Source organism: Vipera ursinii, assembly GCF_947247035.1.
Source record: "Vipera ursinii genome assembly, chromosome: Z".
Lineage (NCBI taxonomy): Eukaryota > Metazoa > Chordata > Lepidosauria > Squamata > Viperidae > Vipera > Vipera ursinii.
In genome coordinates this window covers 7,519,708-7,539,760 of record NC_139517.1, presented here as the reverse complement: position 1 = coordinate 7,539,760, position 20,053 = coordinate 7,519,708, and the positions used below count along the sequence as shown (strand labels likewise).

At 45.9% G+C, this 20,053-nt stretch overlaps 1 protein-coding gene across 2 annotated transcripts; it reads right to left on the bottom strand.

Annotated features, from left to right (window-relative positions):
* Window positions 1-827: 827 nt before the first annotated feature.
* RANGRF (RAN guanine nucleotide release factor) lies at window positions 828-18,248 on the bottom strand. 2 transcript variants are annotated; one of them, XM_083377810.1, is made up of 6 exons: window positions 18,181-18,248; window positions 14,998-15,089; window positions 11,322-11,438; window positions 5,808-5,955; window positions 4,851-4,945; window positions 828-3,024 (listed from the first exon to the last, which is right to left on the bottom strand). In XM_083377810.1, the coding sequence occupies exons 2-6, from the start codon at window positions 15,078-15,080 to the stop codon at window positions 2,895-2,897; spliced, it is 573 nt and encodes a 190-aa protein (XP_083233936.1). In that variant the 5' UTR covers window positions 15,081-15,089; window positions 18,181-18,248; the 3' UTR covers window positions 828-2,894. The 2 variants fall into 2 exon arrangements, with proteins under 2 accessions (XP_083233936.1, XP_083233937.1); XM_083377811.1 differs by lacking the exon at window positions 18,181-18,248 and adding an exon at window positions 16,712-16,766.
* Window positions 18,249-20,053: the final 1,805 nt, after the last annotated feature.

Sequence of the window (20,053 nt, the reverse complement as noted above, 5' to 3'; positions counted from 1 at the left end):
CTCTAGGTGGCACTAGAGTGCCATCCTGCTCTTGCTGCCATTTTCCCTCTTATCTATATTTACATACTATTAAAAGTTCTCGGGTCTGTTTTGTTTTTACCTTCAGTTGGGTAAAATGGTGCGTTACAGGGCAGCCATTTTTGAAACAATGTACCTCAAATGGGCTAACTTGCAGAATGTGTCCAAAAGCTGGGCTCTGTGACTAGGGACTGGAAATTTGACAAATTTGGGGCCATTTCGGTGCACTGTTGCACCACCGGAATCAAGTAATCATCCTTTCCAATACTCCCTGACATCTTCGGCAATGGAGAAGCCAGAAAGGTTAAGTCACAAGTTGTTCAGGTTAAGTCTCCCCCACTCACACAACACCCAGTCCCTCTGGGCTTCCCCGACACTGGCCATTCACGTACCGATGCACAGCTCCGTCGCAGTTCTGCGTGCGAACCCCACCTCATCACATCTGTTCTACACCCCTGCTTACCCGACCCATGCTCCATCCCTGTGCGTCCTGTCTGACCTTTTGTACACCCTTGCCCAACACCTTCGCCAATTCTTCACCCTCCTGGACCTCCACACCACCTCTCATGCATTCCCTGCACTTCTTTTGCACCCGTGTGGCACCTTCCATGCCTCCTTCTCAGTTCTCATGATGCCTCCACCTTGTGCAGAGTCCATTTTTTTTATTAATTCAACACGAAAGCTACCAGGAAGTCTAAATTTGATGTAACAGCAAGGAAGAAGGCAGAAACGAAGGAAGGTGCCAGGCAAATCTGGGAAAGTGTATTGACTTTAATTCCCATGTTAGCTAGGGAATTCTGGGATTTGAAGTCTGTGCATCGTAAACTGTTGTGTTTAATCTTCAAGGTCTCATCATGAAAACACCAAAGAAATTAGCATCTTCCCATGAGAATAAATTCTTAATTAATTCAAGGGTCTCATTCCAAATCCCTCCGCCTCCTTAATCTTCTGCTAACCTTTCCAAAATCCAGACACAAAACACGTTTTTTGCTACCTGGTCCAAGAAGTCATATATTTTCAAAAAACAATAAATAAATTTACCCCTTCAACCTTTCAAGGAGACACTCGCCGATGAACACGGTAAAACCTTACTTGTCCGAAGGGTCTTAATCTCTCCGATATGCAAAGGGGGGGGACCCTAAAAAGCGATTTAAGAAATGGGCTCGACTTAGTGATTGTAAAAATCTGTGCTGCAACTCCCAGTCGCTTCGCTCAGAAGCCAACGACAAAAATGACAGTTTCCATGGTCTGCTCACGAGGAGGGGCGGCTATCCAGAGTCATGTGGTTAATATTTACAAACTCTCTTCTTCTGGAGAGGTTTTGCCTATATGGATCCAACGTCCAGCCGTGATTTCCTTGTACATGATGTCCCGCTAATGAGGAGGGCGTGACACCCAGAAGCGATTGGCAGGGGGTACGTGCAGATTTTGGACACATTCCGTAAATTAGCCCGTTTGAGAAACACTGATTGAAAACTCGTTTCGCCCAATTGGAGGTTACAAACAGAGGTGAGAATTTTAATGTCCTAGAGGCAGATAAGGCTTTGGTTGAAACTTTTGTGCATTTTAATCAAGCACCAGAACTTAAGCCCGAAGGATTCACATAAAAGGGAGAAGAGTACTCACTTTGGGTACTCCCGATTCACACGGTAAAATTCTTTCGACTGGACGCAGCAGTGACGATGCTAAGAGATGACGTATGGACACAGACCATTAAGATGATTTCTAACACAAGTTTTAAAAGCCCCGTATTTTCAAAGGTTGATTTTATTTTTTACTACTCTCAGTTGGCCTTCGTGTCCCTTAACACTCAAGGACACAGTCTGGCCAAAACTCAACTGGACAAGCAACCTCAAATTTCATGACAAAACATGTAAAGCCTAGAAGAGATGGAATTTGAAGGAAGGGGGGAAAAAGGAAGGAAGGAACAAGCAGTCTTGCTTAACAGCAAATTACCTTCTGTTTTTACATTTCTTAATCTTTTTTTCTTAGTCATCTGAGGGTATAGCGGTACCCCAAATAAAAAAGTATCTCTCTGGCAGTTGATGTGTACATTATTTCTGTGGTGCATGCTCCTTCCATTACAGAGTGTGAAAAACGTTTGTGAGTGCTAGATTGCAATCTAGTGGATTATCCAGAAGGTAGGTAATCCCAGTTTGCTTGGATCACCTGTAGAAGGACACTAGGAAATAGTTGGAGAGGTGAGTAGAACTATTTCTTATTTATTTATTTATTTTTGGGACTTAATATGCCGCCGTTAACTCCCGAAGGACTCAGGGCGGCTAACAACAATAAAACACAATAATACAAATGTTAAAAAGATTAAACTAACAAGCCCCAATGATAAAATATTAAAAACATTCTACTTAAAAATCCCTATCGTCAGTCCAGGTCAGCCTGATGGAAGAGAAATGTTTTAAGGCTGCGACGAAAGGACCGGAGATCCGGGGCCATCCGGAGCTCAAGGGGAAGTTGATTCCACAGGGAATTCCACAGAATTACCTACAGTCTAATGGGTTTTTCAAAGTTGGTGACCTTAAGGTGTGGACTTCAACTCTCAGAATTCCTCAGCCAGCATGGCTAGCTGAGGAATTCTGGGAGTTGAAATCCACGCATGTTAAAAGTCAAGTTTGAAAAACACTGGTCAAACCAATCCTAAAGCAAAGCAAAGTTGGCCGGAGTTTGCTTTTTACAAGGAGAACGTCCTTGGGCATTCAGCGTCCATGTCCTCTTCATTCCGTCGGGGGATGAAGGAAGAAGATCCGGATACCGGAGCCGGCGTTCTCATCCAGAAAGCCTCCGAACCGAAAGGCTCCGTGATCACGGCCGGGATGGAGCAAAGCTGGATTTTCGGCAAATGTGGACAGAGAAGTGTCTTAACCGAACAGACCGGGATCCAGGAGCCGCAGGCTACACACGAAAGCGTGGAAATGCTCCACTGTCCAAGGAGGTTGAGAGAGGGCCAAGGGGACCTCTGTGCTTTGCGCAGCACTGGTACTCAGAGGACTGTCTCAGAAGAAAGAGGGAAGAAAAGGGGAGTCGGTCATCACAGGGCAGAACTGCAAAATGTGTGCCAAAACCCACACGCCATCAAGCTGACCAGCTTGCAGCCTTTGGAGTGGGCAGACCCTCCCCCAGTGGAGGTAGTCCATGCCTCATGACCAAAATTGAACCCAATTTTTTTATTATTATTATTATTGCTAAGCAAGGCAGTTGTTCAGCGAGTTTTAGCAACAGCAACAGCCCTTAGACTTATATACCGCTTCACAAGCGCTTTTCAGTCCTCTCTAAGCGGTGTACACAGTCAGCCTATTGCCCCCCCCACTCACACAATAATCTGGGTCCTCAGTTTTGCCCCATTTTAAAAACTTTTCTGGCCACAGCTGTTAAGCGAATCACCGCAGGTGCTAAGTTAGTAACACGCTCGTTAAGTCAATCTGCCAGCTAAACGAACGATTGTAAATTGATGGGACTACTTGTACCCCCCAATTTGGAGGGAAGGGCGGTGGAATTAATTTCAAAAAGTTTGGCTTAAGAAAAAGGGACTGCCTATCTTTTAAACACCCTCAACTTCTTTCAAATGAGCGGAGGACGTAGTTAACACACGTGACCCTAAAAATGTCAAGAGGCTTTACCCTCTTGCCCCAAGGATATTCTGACAGAACAATTAATCAGTGGAACGACTTGTCTCCAGAAGTTGTGGGTGCTCCAAAACTGGAAAAAGATTGGACAATCACTTGTCTGAAATGGTTTAGACCAGGGGTAGGCAACCTCGGCTCTTTTATGACTCATGGACTTCAACTCCCAGAATTCCTGAGCCAGCTTGGCTGGCTCAGGAATTCTGGGAGTTGAAGTCCATGAGTCATAAAAGAGCCGAGGTTGCCTACCCCTGGTTTAGACCAACGATGGTGAACCTTTTAGAGACCGAGTGCCCAAACTGCAACCCAAAACCCACGTATGTATTGTCAGGTGCCGGGTGGGCGTGGCCCATTGGGTGGGTGTGGCCCATTGGGTGGGCGTGGCTGCGGTGGTAACGGCAGACTGGGTGGGACTAAAAAGTTCAATCAATCAATTCCAACTTTGCGAGATCTTTTTTTTTCCCCGCGAGAAGTTGAAATTGATTGATTGAACCTTTTTCTTTTTTTTTTGCACACGGCGGCGGAGGCCTAAAGCGAAAAGGTTTTATAAAACCCAGCTGAAGGCCTAGGACTGGGGCAACGGTGCGCGTGTCCAGAGAGGGCTCTGCATGCCACCCGTGGCACATGTGCCATAGGTTCGCCACACGGGTTTAGACCAGGGGTGTCAAACTCAATTACATTGAGGGCCGCATCAGCATTGCAGTTGCCCTCAGGGGGCCGAGTGGGTGTGGCCTGGGTGGGCGTGGCCTACTGGGTGGGCGTGGCTAGAGTGTGTATGGCCTACTGGGTGGGCGTGGCCAGCTCTACATGGTTCGCATCAAGGGTGCCTATGGGGGCCTGGGCAGGAGTGGGGCAGATCTGAGGGTCTCTGGCAGAAGGAGGGTCTCTGGGCCAGGGCCAAGGCAGTGGGGGCCGTTCTCTCACTGTTTCCAGGATGGCTTCGCGGGCCGCATGAAACCACTTTGCGGGCCGGATCTGGCCCCCGGGCCTTGTGTTTGACATGTCTGGTTTAGACTAAGTCTCCTGCTTGAGCATGGGGCTGGACTAGAAGACTCCCAAGGTCCCTTCCAAGTCTGTTATTCTCTTAATTTTTCACTCCTCCAATTTAACTTTCCCCTTTCTCTCCGTCCCTCAGAGCAGTTAGAAAGGTTATAGCCTTGTGGCCGGCAGAGGAGATAACTAAGACACACTCACTTAATCCAAGTGGGGTCATTGAAGGTGACAAGCAGATCCGTTCCGTACTGGGGGAGGCGGAGTAGCACCAAATGCACAGAGACATCGTTTTTGGCCTACGTACCAGAAAACGGGAACAAAACATTGATCAAGGCTCTCATTTTCTACAGGAGGAAGGTGAAAGTAGCTTTTTGAAATCATGAGGGCTAGCCCCTCTTCTTTAGAGAAGGGCCTATTCACAGGAGGAGGACACCACCACGTCATTTTGGTTCTGTTATGTAGGCCAAGCCAGGCCATTCTGGTTAATTCCAACAGAGCACAGTGGAAACAGTTTTGTGTCATGTCTGAACGAGAGATGGGAAGGCCTGGGGAAAAAATGGGAAAATTGGGGGGGAAAAATTATCCAATGATAAATTATGTATCTATGACAGGGTATTCAAAGACCTTAATGAAAGATTTCTGAGACTTGCTGTAAAGTCTCAAATTACTGTAAGTTCTCTCAGCTGAAGACAAGCAAATCCTGCCTCCAAAAATCGTGAGTGCTCCATTACTGGGAGATTTTTAAGAAGAGACTAGACCAGGGGTAGGCAACCTCGGCTCTTTTATGACTCATGGACTTCAACTCCCAGAATTCCTGAGCCAGCCAAGCTGGCTCAGGAATTCTGGGAGTTGAAGTCCATGAGTCATAAAAGAGTCGAGGTTGCCTACCCCTGGACTAGACAATCACCTGTCTGAGATAACAAGAAGAAATATTACTATTGGACAATGTGAACACCCGTGGATGAGGACGAGGGAGTCTGTTGTTTAACTAAAGCAAGCCTTTGAGCGGGAAAACCAGAGTTGGTTTTGCTTCTTCTGTGCCAGTGTAGATTTTCAGGAAAGTATTATACACTTGGTAAAATCATGTCCCAGGAGTTTCTTTTCTGGAAATGCCAACTGGACAATTGACACCAGTCGCCCAGTAACCTCGCCACTCACCTCCTCGTTGAATTTAGCGACCTGCTGGTGGCCCACCAGTTGCCAGGAGCTGCTGCAGCCTTCGAATGCCAGAAGAGCGGGCGCAAACTGGGTTTGGCTCAAAATCTCCGAATTGGCCGAATTGCCCGCAATGTCTTCAAAATGGAACCTGGTGGGAGTGGGGTGGTTTAAAAAAAAAAAGGATGGATGTCTCTCACCGACTCTCCCCTCAATGAGTCTCGCGCTAAGAGGCAAACTTTATCCACAGGTGAGGTTATCCCAGGTGAATCCCTTCCCAAAATTTCATAGGCAATTTCATGGAGAAATTGCAAAATAACCCGAGCTATGGACGTTCTTAATATACAGTAATCTTCAACTTACGACCACAATGGAGCCCAAAATATCTGTTGCTAAGCGAGACATTGGTTAAGTGAATTTTGGAGTTTTACGACCTTTCCTGCCAAGGCTGTTAGGTGAATCACTGCAGTTAAGCTAGTGACACCGTTGTTAAGTGAGTCTGGCTTCCCCGTTGACTTTGCTTGTCACAAGGTTGCAAAAGGGGATCATGTGACCCCAGGGAGACCGCAACCGTCATAAATATGAGTCAGTTGACAAGCATCTGAATTTTGATCACACGACTGTGTATGGAACCGTCGTATGAAAATTCGTCATATGTTACTTTTTTCAGTGCTGTTATAACTTCGGTCATTAAATGAACTGTTATAAGTCGAGGACTACCTGTAATCTTATTACCCCCCAAAAAAACTCAGCATTAGAACACACACACACACACACACACACACAGAATTTTTTTATTTTCTTTTTCTTTGTTTAAGCTGACTTTGTAATAATGCCGCTTGGGGTGTGGGTGAAAGCCCTAATAAGCAGGCATATACATAGAATGAAGGCTACTGCTAAAGCTTGTAAGCCGCCCTGAGTCTTCAGAGAAGGACGGGATATAAATGGAATTAAAATAAAAATAAAATAAAATTGTTCTATTATTCTACTTTCACTTGGTTTAGATTTCCTTTTTCTTTCTCATGTTTTTAATTGTCGCAAGCCACCTAGGCTAGCCAGATGGCAAGAAAGATGGCCAATAAATGTAATAACAACAATATTCATAATAGCATATTTCTTGTAGTAATTCCTCATCAGACCAGGAAGCGTTTCCAACCTTACGCTAAATAAAGCAAGCCAGGATTTTAATCACGCTCTAGGAATGCTCGTTTTTAAGCATTCAAGACAGGCCCGTCTTAAGCTCATTTTAGGACTGTGATTAGACACGCAGAGAATTTGTCTCTGGTCAGAGGTGGGATTCAGCCGGTTCACACCACTTCGGCAGAACCGGTAGCTAATTTTTGGTTGCCCAGGCCCAGAACGGACTTCCGGAAGCGGCATCCACACAGAGAACCGGTTGTTCACATATTTGAATCCCACCACTGGTGCCGAAGCTCTCGCCAGAAAAGGCCAGGGTGAGAAGCTGAAAAAACATTGCCCAAAACTTGTCACAAGATGCCCTACCATCCCTTGTAGTTCAGGCTCCTAAATGTCCTCCATCACGACTGTGAAAACTGCTCAGTTTCCTTTATTTGACCCAGACATTACAAGCTGCTGTGGTTAGTCTTAGAGCAAATGTAAAAAAAAACACCACCACAACAACCCTGTTCAGCTATGTTGGATTCTCACAACTTAGATACAACCCGTGCAGGGGTTTGAGCAATGTTTTATCAACTTCTCACCCTGGGCTTTTCTGGTGAGCGCTTCTGCGCGAGAGACAAATTCCTTGTGTGCGTGTGTGTGTGTGTCTGATCACACTTGGCCAAATAAAGTACAGGGAGTCCTCAACTTACAACAGTTCACCGAGGAGTGACAGTTTAAAGTTACAACAGCACTGAAAAAAGTGACTTATGACCGTTTTTCACACTTACGACCCTTGCAGGATCCCTGTGGCCATGTGATCAAAATTCAGACGCTTGGCAGCTGACTCGTATTGATGACATGGTTGCAGTGTCCCCTTTTGCGACCTTCTGACAAGCAAAGTCAATGGGGAAGCCAGATTCACTTAACACCCGGGTTAGTAACATATCAATTGCAGCGATCCACTGAACCTCTGGGGCAAGAAAGGTCATAAAACGGGGCAAAACTGACTCTACAAATGTCTCAGTTAACAACAGAAATTTGGGGGTCATTTATAGTCGTGAGGACTACCTGTATAGCAGGGCTTTTCAACCAGTGGTACGGGTACCACCTGTGGTACATTGGCACCTGGCAGGTGGTACGCGATCATCCTAGAAAAGTGGTAGCGGGGGAGGGGAATGAGCTGAACCAGTGGCAGCACCGCACAAGCCTGAGCGAGAGACGGCTGGAGCTGCAGGGTTGTCAGGGCTCAGCGGAAGCGCCAGGATCAGCGCCAGGCGCTGATCCTGGCGCTTCTGCTGAGCCCAGAAGAAGCGCCGATCAGCTGGAATGTTGCAGCATCTGCAGGGGCTTGTGATTTACATTCAGATGCTTGGCAACTGATTCATATTTATGACGGTCACAGTGTCCCAGGGTCATGTGAAGTGACCAAAACCTGCTGCAACCACCCAGCAGAGGGGGGGAGAAAATAAAAACCAAACACCCCACAATGCCACCCCCGCTGCCAATCCTCAACAGAAATGCTCACAACAATGAAAACCTCGGACAGGAGGAAGAGCGCTGCCGGGCAGGCAGGCAGGTGTCTTGCTCGGCTGTGGCTTGGGGGGGGGCACTTTTTTCAGTGCCATTGTAACTTCAAACAGTCACTAAGCGAACTGTTGTAAGTCGAGGACTACCTGTACTTCATCACTGTTTTGCTTTTTTTTTTTTGGTCATCAAGTTTTTGACACCTTGCTAGGTGACTGGTGGTACTCAATGTTGCCATATCCTAAAAGTGGTACAGTGGGTGAAAAGGTTGAAAAGCCCTGCTGTATACGATAGGAGTTTTATTTCTATTTTATTCTATTCAACCCCCATCCCAAATTTACTTTCCAAAGATCAGCCAGGCTCATTGAAATGCTTCCCCCTGGCTGTAACGTTTTGTAATATTTTTTTTCCTCTCGCGTAAGGGAGTTGTAAAAGTGGAGATGCTGGGGATCGAACCCAGGACCTCATACATGCAAAGCATGCGCTCTACCACTGAGCTACATCCCCATCCCCTTCTGTCTGTCAGCAGTTGCTCTTCTCCATTACAATAGTAGTCTCTCAATAACAACCCAGATTGTTGGGGGCAATTAAGCTGACTTTGTAATAATGCCGCTTGGGTGTGTGTGTGAAAGCCCTAATAAGCAGGCATATACATAGAATGAAGGCTACTGCTAAGCTTGTAAGCCGCCCTGAGTCTTCGGAGAAGGGCGGGATATAAATGCAATTAAAATAAAAAATAAATTACTTCCCCCTCCTTTTATTTTTCAAGGCTTTAGCAGTGAAGCCAACATTTTAGCCTTTTGCTACATAAAGTAGTTAGTTACTGAGTCCCATATAAATGTTGCTAAGACTAATTAGCCATACTTCTCTAGCCTGGGAATAAGCCAGTCTGGAAACAGATTTACTTTCCAGAATAATTGCCGGGAAGTATATTAACCTATACATTCATGACCTTTAATTAAAATAACATACCGGTTGGCCCTTCACTAAAACCACGGCTGAGCCAAAATTTCTCTTGCTAAGAGAGAGAGTTGTTAAATGACTTTACCCCATATTAGAGCTTTCCTGGCCCCAGCTGTTAAAACGAGAATCACTGCAAATGTTAAGTTAGCAATACGGTTGTTAAGTGAATCCGTCTTCTCCGTTGAAAGGCGGCGGGGGGGGGGGAGAGATCACTGAAGGTCATTGAAAGTCACCAAAGGGGATCACATGACCCCAGGACACTGCAACCGTCATAAATATGAGCCAGCTGCCAAGTCTCCGAATTCTGATCACGTGACCATGGGGATGCGGCAACACTGTCATAAGTGTGAAAAACAGTCGTAAAGTCACTTTTTCCAGTGTGGCTGTAGCTTTGAATGGTCACCAAATGACCTGCTGTCAGCTGAGAACTACCTGTACTTACAGTCACAAGCAAAATATGGGTCTGGCAAAAGTTCTAAATTAAACTTTGGACAATGCTAGATTCTTGAACCCCTTCATGGATTACTGCCTTGTCGTGGCGAAGGGGCTTGCGTAATTCAATGAAGCTATGAGCTATGCCGTGCAGGGCTACCCAAGACGGACAGGTCATAGCAGAGAGTTCTGACAAAACGTGATCCACTGGGGAAGGAAATGGCAACCCACTCCAGTATCTTTGCCATGAAAACCCCATGGACAGTACCAAAAGGACCTCCTGGAGGAACGTTGTCCATGGGGTCGCAATGGGTCGGACACGACTTCGCAACTAACAGATTCTTGAATGCAGGACCCTGGACACACAAGCCATATATGTGATCACTGAGCTCGATTGCCCTCCAACTCTTCTTAGCTCTTTTTGTTAGAAATTTTAAGTAGGTATGCATTTATTCATTTATTTATTTGTATGTATGTATATGTATGTATCACTGAAGCAGTAGGCATGAGCTTAAATGGACTCCAGAAGATGGTAGAGGACAGGAAGGCCTGGAGGAACATTGTCCATAGGGTCGCGATGGGTCGGACACGACTTCGCAACTAACAACATGTATATGTATGTGTATATACATATATACATGCATGTGTGTGTATATACATATGTGTGTATGTGTGTGTAAAAAATTTTTTTGCATTACACAAATATGAGCTGTCACTACTGTGACCACTTGGGTTAGGCTGAAACAGGAAATAAGATTTGTCCCATGTTTGGGGCCTAGCAAGGTAATCTAAATACTTAACAAACATTTAACATATATATGGGAAATTACAGATAGGCCTCGACTTACGACTGGTCAGTTAGCAACCATTTGAAGTTAGGATGGACCCCACCCAAAAGTTAATTATGACCCAGATTCAAAATTGTGATGTCTGCCCCCTTCCTCTCCCCCCCTCAGGTCAGGTCACTGTATTTTTTTTTAATCCCATTTATATCCTGCCCTTCTCCGAAGACTCAGGGCGGTTTACAATCTAAGCAGAAATCAATGTGCTTAGCAATAGCCTTCATTCTATGTATATGCCTGCTTATTAGGGCTTTCTCCCCCCCCGCCCAAGCGGCATTATTACAAAGTCAGCTTATTGCCCCCAACAATCTGGGTCCTCATTTTACCTACCTCGGAAGGATGGAAGGCTGAGTCAACCTTAACCTTGGTAGGATGCGAACCTGCATTAATTGCAGGCAGCTGGTGTTATTTAAGGAGGCATTAGCCCACTGCTCCACCAAGGCTCTTGAAGTTGAATTACTCTGAGGAGTAATCACTTGCCTTCATTGCATTCCTTTAATACGTTCACAGTCAAGAGGTCTTGACTGAGCATACAAAGAGTGTAATTTTGCCCCAGGATTCGTTTTTCCAAGCAGGCTTTAAACTCCAGCACCAATTTGTTCGCCAATGAGATGTCCAATTTTGCACTACCCACCTGGCAGCATTTTCATCCGCCACCCCTGCTTGGTATTCCAGCAGCTCCACAATGATGCTCTGATCTGTGCTGGGGTGAACGAAGACTTCCTGGTTGTCAGGAACCTGACGCATTTCACTGCGAGGAAAAGGACAGACGGGGAGAAGAAATTAGGGACAGCCAGCCACTACATCTTTGTGAGCACGTGGACCTTCTAAAGCAGAGGTCCCCAACCTTTGCCAGTGCCATGGAGAAAAGTTTTTCCATGGATCAGAGGTGGTGTGGTTTTGAATAGTGCCTGTATCCCGAGGATGGAGCTTTGCTTCTTTGTGCAGCCCGTTTGCTGGCATGCTGCAGACCGGTGCCAGTCCACAGACCGGGGGTTAGGGACCCCTGTTCTAAAGACCCCAAAAGCAGCCCATTGTCTATGGCCGTGGTGGCAAACCTATTTATTTTATTTTAATTGCATTTATATCCCGCCCTTCTCCGAAGACTCAGGGCGGCTTACAAGCTTAGCAGTAGCCTTCATTCTATGTATATGCCTGCTTATTAGGGCTTTCACACACACACCCCCAAGCGGCATTATTACAAAGTCAGCTTATTGCCCCCAACAATCTGGGTCCTCATTTTACCTACCTCGGAAGGATGGAAGGCTGAGTCAACCTTGAGCCTGGTGGGATGCGAACCTGCACTAATTGCAGGCAGCTGGTGTTACTTAAGGAGGCATTAGCCCACTGCTCCACCAAGACTCCACCAAGGCACGCATGCCACAGGAGGCACGCAGAGCCCTCTCTGAGGGCACACGCACCATCGCCCCAGTCCTAGGCCTTCAGCTGGGTTTTATAAAACCTTTTCGCTTCAGGCCTCCGCTGCCATGTGCAAAAAAAAAAAAAGGTTCAATCAATCAATCAATCAATTTCAACTTCTCGCAGGAAAAAAAAGATCTCGCAAAGTTGGGGTTGATTGATTGATTGAACTTTTTAGTCCCACCCAGTCTGCCGTTACCACCGCAGCCACGCCCGCCCAATGGGCCACACCCACCCAATGGGCCACGCCCACCCAGCACCCAATGATATACAAGTGGGTTTTGGGTTGCAGTTTGGGCACTCGGTCTCTAAAAGTTTCGCCATCACTGATCTATGGGGATTCTCAGCCATCCAGGTCATGGTTGTCCCAAAAGTGCTTTTTCAAGAGGCAGCTGGATCTTTCTTTGTTTTTCCTTGAAGGCGTTTCACTTCAGATCCAAGAAGCTTCTTCAGTTCATCTGCATTACAGGTAGTCCTCAACTTACGACCACGACTGTGCCCAAAATTTCTCCTGTTCAGTGAATTTTGCCCCTATTTTATGACCTTTCAAGCCACAGTTCTTAACTGAATCACTGCAGTTCTTCCATTAGTCTTGTTGTTAAGCGAAACTGGCTTCTCCCTTGACTTTGCTTGTCAGAGGATCACCAAAGGGGATCACGTGATCCTGGGACACAGCAAAGGCCACTCCAAAGCACCAGAGGGCAAGACAAGAAACAACGGTTGGAAACTGGTCAGAGAGAGAAACAACCTGGAATTAAGGAGAAACTTCCTAACAGTGAGGACAATTAACCAGTGGAACAGTTTGCCTCCAGAAATCGTGGGAGCTCCATCACTGGAGATTTTTATGAAGAGACTGGACAGTCAATTGTCTGAGATGGTATAGGTTCTCCTGCTCAAGCAGGGGGCTGGACTAGAAGACCTCCAAGGTCCCTTCCAGATTCTATTCTATTCTATTCTATTCTATTCTATTCTATTCTATTCTATTCTATTCTATTCTATTCTATTCTATTCTATTCTATTCCATTCCATTCCATTCCATTCTATTCTATTCCATTCCATTCCATTCCATTCCATTCCATTCTATTCATAAATATGAACCAGTTTCCAAACATCTGCATTTTTGCCACGTGATCATGGGGATGCTGCAAAAGTTGCAACCGTGAAAACTGGTCATAAGTCCCTTTTTTCACTTTGAATGGTCAATAAATGAACTGTTGTAAGCCGAGGACGACCTGTACTGAAGAACTGAAGAAGCTTCTTGAAGGAGAAGCGAAACTTCTTCAGGTCAAAAACAAAGAAAATCTAGTTGCCTCTTGAAAAACCAGAATCTTTGGGGCAAGCAGCCCATAGGAAGCCCTCCAGAACAGCTGGACTGAAGCTCTTAATATTTAAATCACTTCCATCTTCCTTGTCTTAAGAGGCTGGGTGTTTTTTCCACCCCTGCTAAAACGTTTTGAAAAGCTGAGATTTCTTTTCCAAATATGTCTTTCCATCTGTGTCACCAGGTCTAAGCTCTGTGCTCTCACAGGTGTCCCTGACACAGGTAATCACCACCCCTTTTGCAAACACCTGTCTTTGAGGCAGAGGTAGTCCTTGATTCATAGCCACTTGCTTAGCGACCATTTGAAGTTACAACGGCACTTTAAAAAAATGGACTTACAACCAGTCCTCAAACTTACAACCATTGTACATGATCAAAATTCAGACGCTTGTTCAACTGGCTGGTGGCATCCTGGGATCAGACGAGCTCCATTTATGACCTTCCGACAACCAATAAGCAAAGTCGATGAGGGAAGCCAGATGCACTTAACAACCGTGTGATTCACTTAACAACCGTGGCCCCCAAAGGTTCACAATTTCACAACCGCCTCGCTTAGCAAAGGAAGCTGAGGTCCCAGTTGTGGTCATACCTGTACCACAAAAACTCATACGGAGTGCCAACTGCTATTAAAAATGGGCACAAACTTGGGGGTGGGTGGGGGGGGTGAGCTTAGTAACAATGAGGGTTGGATCAGCATAAGAAAGCTGGAAGGGACCTTGAAGGTCTTCCAGTCCAGCCCCCTGCTCAGGCAAGAAAACCTATACCATTTCAGACAAATGGTCGTCCAATCTCATCTTAAAAATTTCCACTGATGGAGCACCAACCACTTCTGCAGGGAAGCTGTTCCACTGGTTAATTGTTCTAATTATCAGGAAATTTCTCCTTTTTTCTATGTTGGTTCTCCCCTTGATAAGTTTCCATCTGTTGCTTCTTGTCCTGCCTTGAGAGCTTTTGGAGAATAGCCTGACCCCACCCCCTCTTCTTTGTGGCAGCCCCTCAAATACTGGAACACTGTTCTTAGGTCACCCCGGTCCTTCTTTTCATTAGACTAGAACAGACATGTCAAACACAAGGCCCGGGGGCCGGATCCGGCCCCCGAAGTGGTTTCATGTGGCCCGTGAAACCATCCTGGAAACAGTGAGGGAACGGCCCCCACTGCCTTGGCCCTGGCCCAGAGACCCTCCTTCTGCCAGAGACCCTCAGATCTGTCCCGCTCCTGCCCAGGCCCCCATAGGCACCCTTGATGCGAACGATGTAGAGTTGGCCACGCCCACCCAGTAGACCATACGCACTCTGGCCACGCCCACCCAGTAGGCCATACCCACCCGGCCCCCTGAGGGCAACGGCAATGCCCTCGATGAAATTGAGTTTGATACCCTTGGACTAGAATGATATACCCAATTCTTGCAACCGATCAATGCAGAGAACAGGACATGGCTGTTATTTCCAAAGCAGAATGTCTAAGAGCTTTTAGTTTGACCCACAAGTTGTGAAGCCAAGAGGCTGGTGGGAAGGGCGGAATGAACCAAGTCTGGGGAGATGCTGGTCAGGGGCAGAGCACGGGACCCACCTGATATCCAGACTTCCAGGAGGGAGACGAGCAGAAAAGGCACCACCAAACAGGTGGCTTTCTTGGGCCTCCTCGTCTGCCATGGCCTTTGCCTACAAGACAAACCAAGGGGACAAATGCGTTGGAGATCCACCGTCAAAGTCGCACACAAAATGGGGGCTCAGAGGACAGGGTGAATTTCAAACTGCCAGGCTTTTGAACAGCTTTGTTTCCTTTCTTAGCAGCATTTGGAAAAAAAAGAGGGTAGAGTCTTTGCTGGAACCTACACTTAAAATGCATAAAATAAAATATAGCAACCCAATTATAACAAATATGTACAGGGATCGCATTTACATTTCTGTTAGATGAATGACAAGGCAATACCTTTTTTTTAAAGGTATGATCATTTTTGAAAGCGAGACGGATCAAAGTTAAGGAACATTTCTGGAGTCCCCAGGCCACAAATTATTCTACCTACATACTATACATTGCCTTTTGGTACTGTCCGTAGGTACAGATGGGGACTGTAGCCAAGAAATTAAAAGACGCTTGCTCCCCGGGAGGAAAGCCATGGCAAATCTAGACAGCACACTAAAAAGCAGAGACATCACCCTGCCAACAAAAGTGCGTATAGTCAAGGCTATGGTCTTCCCAGTTGCAATGTATGGCAGTGAAAGTTGGACCGTAAGAAAGGCTGAGCGCCAAAGAATTGAGGCCTTTGAACTGTGGTGCTGGAGAAGACTCCTGCGAGTCCCTTGGACTGCAAGGCGATCAAACCGGTCAGTCCTAGAGGAGATCAACCCTGACTGCTCTTTAGAAGGCCAGATCCTGAAGCTGAAACTCAAATACTTTGGCCACCTAATGAGAAGGAAGGGCTCACTGGAGAAGAACCTCATGCTGGGAAAGGCTGAGGGCAAGAGAAGAAAGGGACGACAGAGAAGGAGGTGGCTGGATGGAGTCACTGAAGCAGTAGGCGTGAGCTTAAATGGAGTCCAGAAGATGGTAGAGGACAGGAAGGCCTGGAGGAACGTTGTCCATGGGGTCGTGATGGGTCGGACACGACTTCGCGGCTAACAACAACAACCCTCAACAGAGGGGGGAGGGATACGACATCATCTATCTCCAGTCTACAACACAGTCCTTTCAACAATTCCAAGAAAGCTTCATACCCATTTGCACCACTCAGGTGACCCTGAGGACACAGAAATAACTCTCTAAAAGAAGGCAAACGACCAGCTGTCTAGAAGGAGTATAAATCCTTCCATTGCCCCACCAGCCAGTCAGAGCTTGGAAGAAGCTTCTCGGATGAGAAGCGAAACGTCTTCAAAGGAAAAACAAGAAAGTCCAGTTGCCTCCTGAAAAAAAAAACACCTTTGGGACAACCATGACCTGGATGACTGAGAATCTCCATAGACGTTCTCTTCCGGGATTTAGAATGGAAGCAAGAAACGGGGATCTTACTGGGAAGAGAAGCAAGGAACGGGGATCTCCCCTATCTGGACCGAGATGCCCTACGTACGGTCGCTCACGCACTCGTTACCTCCCGTATAGATTACTGCAATGCTCTCTACATGGGGCTGCCCTTGAAGACCACCCGGAGGCTCCAGCTGGTGCAGAATGCGGCCGCGCGGGTAGTGATGGGAGCATCCCAATATTCCCATATTACACCCCTCCTGCGTGAACTGCATTGGTTACTGGTTGTCCTCCGGGTGAGATTTAAGGTGCTGGTACTCACCTTTAAAGCCCTACATGGCTTAGGCCCGGGATATTTGCAGGACTGTCTGCTGCCGGGAACGATCTCCCATCGCCCAGTATGCTCACACAGAGAAGGCCTTTTCAGGGTACCATCGGCTAGACAATGTCGGCTGGCGGCCCCCAGGGGGAGGGCCTTCTCTGTGGGAGCGCCAGCCCTATGGAACCAACTTCCCCTTGAGCTCCGGATGGCCCCGGATCTCCGGTCCTTTCGCTGCGGCCTTAAAACACTTCTTTTCCATCGGGCTGACCTGGACTGACGACAGGGATTTTAAAATGTGTTTTTTTTTAATTTTTAACTCCAATTTTAATTTATTCTATTGGGGCTGTTAATTTAATTCTTTTAAACTTTTGTATTGTTGTATTTTATTTTATTTTATGGTCTTCCCAGTTGCAATGTATGGCAGTGAAAGCTGGACCATAAAAAAGGCTGAGCGCCAAAGAATTGAGGCCTTTGAACTGTGGTGCTGGAGAAGACTCCTGCGAGTCCCTTGGACTGCAAGGCAATCAAACCGGTCAGTCCTAGAGGAGATCAACCCTGACTGCTCTTTAGAAGGCCAGATCCTGAAGCTGAAACTCAAATACTTTGGCCACCTAATGAGAAGGAAGGACTGACTGGAGAAGAGCCTCATGCTGGGAAAGATTGAGGGCAAGAGAAGAAAGGGACGATAGAATGAGGTGGCTGGATGGAGTCACTGAAGCAGTAGGCGTGAGCTTAAATGGACTCCAGAAGATGGTAGAGGACAGGAAGGCCTGGAGGAACATTGTCCATAGGGTCGCGATGGGTCGGACACGACTTCGCAACTAACAACAACAACATTTTATTGTTGTTAGCCGCCCTGAGTCCTTCGGGCAGCATATAAGTCCCAATAATAGATAGATAGATAGATAGATAGATAGATAGATAGATAGATAGATAGATAGATAGGTAGATAGATAGATAGATAGATAATAGATTGATAGATAGATAGATGATAGATAGATTGATAGATAGATGATAGATAGATAATAGATAGATTGATAGATGATAGATTGATATAGATGATAGATAGATGATAGATAGATAGATAGATAGATAGATGATAGATAGATTGATGATAGATTGATAGATAGATAGATAGATGATAGATAGGTAGGTAGGTAGGTAGGTAGATAGATAGATGATAGATAGATAGAGTGCCTGGCTCGGATGCTCAGGTCCTTGGAGGTGCATTAGGTCATTTCTGCTGCAAAGAAAAGGAGGCAAAATAATTGGGCCGGGAAGGGTTGAAAATAGGCAAGGAAATCCCTGGAGGTAACAAAACAAAACAAGGACCTTGAGAGAAAGGGGTTCCCTTGGTAACTGCGTCACCAAGGGAGGGATTCCCTCCACGGAATTCCGGAAACAAGCGAAGGGACTCCCGACGATGTCAATGGAGAAAGTCAAGGAATTTTTGAACCGGCCCAATTTACCGCTATAGAAAAAACCCTCCGGACGCTCCTTCCGCCTTTTCGGAAAACTCGCCTTTCAGCCTCCCTGCTTGCAAGAGGCGACTTTCCCTTTAAAAAAACAACGCCCCCCTCGAATGAATTCTCTTCCCGCCCTACTGGCCCTGAACGTTTAACGACCCAAGCGGGCCAATCAGAAGCCGGAGGAAGTGCTTAGGCCAGGGGTAGGCAACCTCGGCTCTTTTATGACTCGTGGACTTCAACTCCCAGAATTCCTGAGTCAGCATGGCTCCGCCATAGAAACCTCTCCATTTCTCCTCAGCATAGCTGACTCAGGAATTCTGGGAGTTGAAGTCCACGAGTCATAAAAGAGCCGAGGTTGCCTACCCCTGGCTTAGGCCCTTAGGCGCTCCTTCCCGCGCATCGAATGCCATTATGACGAAAACGGAAAGGGGTGTGATTGACGAGCGCCTCGTCGAATCGCCGAGGCAGATTGGACGGAAGCGACTCGATCTCGAGAGGCCCTTAAAGAACCCTCGGGCTGTGTTTTTATTTTTTTAACGTAAAAAAAACAAACCAAAAACCTACTACTTTTTATAAAGCCGCGATCGGAGGAGGAGAAATGCGTTACATATGAAAAATAACGCTATGTTCAACACGATGGTGTGGAAATTCCGTTTTTGCCTTCCTCTCCCCTTTTGTACGAGTTGAGAGAAATTTAAATTTCGCAGTCCTGATTTTGCACGTGTAGGTGGCTAATTTTTAATTGAAAGGATTTTTTTAATGACACGCGTTTTTAATAACACGTGTAGATGGCTAATTTTTAATTGAAAGGATTTTTTTTAAATGACACGCGTTTTGGTTTTTGTGTCGTAAACCAATTTGCCTATATTAAACGGAGTTTTGCAAATGCCGTGCCTCGTTTTTTTTTTAAATAGAGAGTAATATTGCAACGATATATAAAGTAAACGCATGGGTTGCTTTCCTTTATCGTGGACAGGGCAAAAGGCTTCACCTGTTGAATGTCCGGCTGTTGTAGCAGAAAAACAAGGTTCTAACCTGCTAGCAGCTACCTAAAGAAAGAATTAGCCTCATCTTGCACATGGATTGTTTTATAACAATGATTGCTGAGATAATTTCTGAAAGCATAAATTAACTTCCGAGCTGCAAAAACGGCATGAAATTATGCCAAAATTATTGCTAAGCACATTGGTTTGTGCTTAAATTGTAAGCCGCCCTGAGTCTTCGGAGAAGGGCGGGATATAAATGGGATTAAAATAAAAAAAATAAAATAAAAATTAGTCAAGCAAATATATTGTATCCCTTCCCCCTCAGCATATTCCAACACTGTCTTTGATCTCAAAAGTAGGTGCCTAGGCTAAGATTGATTTAGGGTATTATTTTTCCCCCTCTTATAATAAAACTGACTTTTTTGGCACAGGAAAAGCTGGTTTTTAATAGCTAGAGAAAATAGAATGGAATAGGAATAGAATCAGAAACAGAATCGAAACAGAAACAGAGTAGAAACAGAAATAGAGTAGAATTAGTACCTTGGATGTCTTCTAGTCTAAGCGTCTTCAAACTTGGCCCTTTTATGACTTGTGGACTTTAACTCCCAGAATTCCTCAGCTAGGCACACTGGCTGAGGAATTCTGGGAGTTGAAGTCCACAAGTCATAAAAGGGCCAAGTTTGAAGACCCCTATTCTAGTCCAACCCCCTGCTCAGGCAGGAAATCTTACCATTTCAGACAAATCTTTGTCCAATCTCTTTTTAAAAAAGTTTCATATCAGGGTCTTCTCTGGAATGGGTGGCAGCTTAAAATGAAGCTCTTGTATCTGTTCAGTTTCCGCCTGAGAAATAATATGCAAGGTTTTACAAAAAGGGAGAGGGGAAAAA